This window comes from Wolffia australiana, chromosome 5 (assembly GCF_029677425.1).
Source record: "Wolffia australiana isolate 7733 chromosome 5, ASM2967742v1".
Taxonomy (NCBI): Eukaryota; Viridiplantae; Streptophyta; class Magnoliopsida; order Alismatales; family Araceae; genus Wolffia; species Wolffia australiana.
In genome coordinates, this window is record NC_135839.1 from 9,167,268 (window position 1) to 9,170,952 (window position 3,685).

A 3,685-nucleotide genomic window follows, 5' to 3' on the forward strand; every position below is an offset into this window, starting at 1 on the left:
CATTGTTCTCTCTCTTATTCTACAAGTTCTTCTTTTTTGTCTCGCTATCTTATTCTTATCTACTTTGCAAGGTATGGATGAGCCTCGACGCTTTCTATTTCTCAGTCTCACTCTTACCCTCTCCCTCTGTCGGTCTCTCTCTCTCACACTCTCTCCCGCTCTCATTCCCTCCCTCTCCCACTCTCCCTTGCGCCCTCTCTCTCTCCCTCTCATGTTCTTCCTCTCTCCCCTCTTCCCTGCTCTCAATCTCTACCTAACACCCTTTCATGCTCTCATCCCTCTCTCTATCTCTCACCCTTTCTCTTGCTACCCCTCTCACGCCCTCCTTCTCTCCCCTCTCCCTCTCGCAATATCTCTGACTCTCCCTAACACCCTCTCATGCTCTCACACTCTCCCTCTCTCCCCCTCATAATTATCTCTCTATTTCACACTCTCACTTTCATTCTCTATCTGTTCTTGTCTCAAGGTCTCACTCCCTCCCCTCTCCCGCTTGCACCACTCTACTCTCCCTTTCACCCTCTCCACGTCTCTCACACACTCTCTCTCTTTCTCCGTTTCTGCACGTCTCTTTCTCACTCTCTTCTCTATTTCTTCGTCTTGCACCCCTGCACTCTCCTTCTCAGTATCTAGCTCTCTCATTCTTTCACTCTCTCCCTCTCTCCCTCTCTCCTCCTCTCATTATCTCCCTCTATCTCTCATTCTTTCCTTTTCTCACTTTAGCTCTCGTTCTCTACCTCTCACTTTATTTCTCTCTCTTGATCTAAGTCAAATTGACACTTTCACTCTCTCCCTTTATTAATGTACTTCTCTCAGTCTCCCACTCCCACGTTATCCTTTTCTCACTCTCATGCTCTCCCTATCTTACTATCTAACTTTCTCCCTCTCTTCCTCTCTTACTCTCCCCCTATTTCGCTCTCTCCCTCTATCCTTCTCTCACTAACTCCCTCTTACTCTTTCATTATCTCCCTTTCTCCCTCTCCCCTAATTTCACTATCTCCCTTTCTCCCTCTCTCACTATCTCCCCCTTCTTACTCTCTCCCTTTCCCACTTTATTTTGGTCCCTCTCTCGCTTTCCCAAAGGCGAGCTGAGCAGGAGAAAGGAGGACCACTTTCAGTGAAATACCTAAAAATGTGAACATACTTACTAAGTTTGACTAAAAATACCTTCTAAAACTTGCTTAAATAATTTTCTTAATAGTCAACCTGACCAAACCAAGACTGGATCAAACTTTAGGTCTGGTTTAGGTTTTTCCTAAAACCGGACCACAACCGGACCGTGTCCTTCCCTGAAGAATGATCTGGATGATACCTATTGATCAAATCCAAACACCCTCATTTGCTCAAAAATGATCTGGATTTTTTTCTTTCAGTTAGGTGTCTTGTGGCGTTTCAGCTAGATGATACCTATTAGTAGCTGAAATTATAGGCAAATGTATGAAGCTTCTAGAGAATATGTAGAGAAAAATCAAATTACTGTTTTGGAAGATGATGAAATTATGAGCAAAGGAAGATGGGGATAAAATTGTAGTTTAATATCATGATATGGAAGGCAATAACTGAACAGTTTTGATTAAAAAAATCATCCATATTCTCCATGCAATCTCTATGACATGGAAGTTGAGAGTAAAGTCTTCAAACTCTTCCCACCCCAGCACTTTGGATATTGACAAAAGGGTAAGCTGCAAAAACTAAATTGAAATTTAATGGGCCACCGCCCATACAGTATTTCCTAACGTATGCAATATAAATAAGGTTTATATCTTGTTTTTCTCAAAAACCCTGGTATTATAAAACTTGTATTAAAAACCATATGTATGTCAAATGACTACTGTTATTCTGATTAATTTGTATCAAAAGCCAGGAGGATACATCCCAGCGCAGCCACGAAAGTGACCGGATGAGTGAGAAATTTACATCTATTCCCAATTGTCGAGGTTCACCTAAGGTCTTCCTTCGTCCCCTGCCCCTAAACTTCTTGGTGACGACGTTCTCGATGTCTGTCTTATCAGGTAATGTCTGGTATCAAGAAACGCCAAAGAGGAGCCCTTTGACGCTATGGTAGGCAAGGTTCGGCGCAGCCAAGAATCAGAGGGAGACTCTGGCAAAGGCGGGGGGCGAGCTTCCATTTCATGTATGCATCTTCTCCAAACTTCAGACCCATCGCCTTCAAATCCAGCACCCGTTTTCTTGTCCATGACTGGTGGGTTCGATCCATCAAAGAAGCTCTCCACATCAGCCACTCTCGCCGAGTTGTAACGTCGTCGAATTCCGCCATCGAATCTACAGTTCTTACCAAGAACGTGGTTCCCGAGAGACACCGGAGAATGGCCTCCAACAGTGGAATCGCTCGAGAGAGACTGCATGTACGAGTCACTCGTCCTCTTGCTGCTTTCATCCTCCTCTACCTTGCAGACCTCCTGCGTGGAGAAATTAACAATCAGTACCGCTGACGAAGGCAACAGATCAAAGGTTCATGGATGGACGTAAAAGGATATCACGCTCCGTTCTGGACATACAATAAGATAGGCGATTTCCGGGTCTTCCTACCTCGTATTTTTCGTCCAAGGAAAAGGTGCGTTGAGCAGCCACGCGCCGAGATAATTCTCGGGAATTCCTGGCGAAGTTCTGCGGGCACGCGGCGGCGATCTTCTGCGCAGCAAGGAGGAAGCGACCCATCACGGAATCCAGCACTTCGCCGGAGCCGGCGATATCTTCAACCATGCCGCTATTACTACAACTCATGAAGTACGACCCCGCGTCTGTGAACGCGTCTTCCCCTTCCTCTTCGTCGTCTGTATCCAAGCTCGGCCCTTTATCCATGGCCGCCGTGGGAGCTGCTTCTTGTCTCTCCTCCTTTGGCCGGCCGGCGTGCTCCTCCCAGACGAAGGGAACCACGCCGGGGGTGCCCAGCGGGCCTGACCTGTACTTTGGAAAACGCCGACCTTTGGTTTCCGGCGCAGCCGCGGCGATCATCCGACGAACGGAGAGAAGGGGGGCGTCAAGGTCGAGCTGCTTTCCTTCCATCCAAGACGAAAGAGAGAAAAACTAATAACCAGGAATGAACCGGGAGAATTGGGAGGACGAAGCGACTGCCGCTATCCGCGCCAGTTTGTCTTCCTTCGCGGATTTCTATCTCTTCGGGGGCACGACGGGAAAGAATATTAGAGCCCGACCCCATTGATAAAATCCAAGGCATTGATTACAGGCCTATCGACGACCCCATGGCCCTTGCCCGCGTCTCTGCCAGCCACGTACTTCCATAGTTAATGCATGTAGCTGACTGAAGCGACTAATGCCGCCCGAGAGGATGCACTTGACTATCCTAATCTGTGCTTTCCTATCAACTGCCCATTTAATTTGGTCAACCATTGGATCTTTTATCGGAAATGATGGGCCCTTTTAAAAGGCAGCATGCCTCTTGCCCTACCTTCTCTCAGTCTATCAGCTACCATTTTCCTTCTTGTTTAATCAATCCTCTATTTTATTGATCAGGCATTAGCGAGTGAGGACAGCAACGCTGACTTGCAGCACTGGACTAAACATGGAAAGATAAATGGTCTTCTTTCTTGAATGCACCAAGACATTAGTCCAAAGGCCACTCCTGAGCCAACCATACACCACAAATTCTTCCCAAATATTTTGCAAATCTTTGAGTCTCTTTAGCTGAAAATTTTGATACTTACCG

General features: G+C 46.7%; 1 protein-coding gene across 1 annotated transcript; it reads right to left on the reverse strand.

Annotated features, from left to right (window-relative positions):
* Nucleotides 1-1,813: 1,813 nt before the first annotated feature.
* Nucleotides 1,814-3,131, reverse strand: LOC144703516 (uncharacterized). Its single transcript, XM_078575690.1, has 2 exons — nt 2,548-3,131; nt 1,814-2,417 (listed from the first exon to the last, which is right to left on the reverse strand). The coding sequence occupies exons 1-2, from the start codon at nt 3,022-3,024 to the stop codon at nt 1,941-1,943; spliced, it is 954 nt and encodes a 317-aa protein (XP_078431816.1). The 5' UTR covers nt 3,025-3,131; the 3' UTR covers nt 1,814-1,940.
* Between the last annotated feature and the right edge of the window lie 554 nt (nt 3,132-3,685).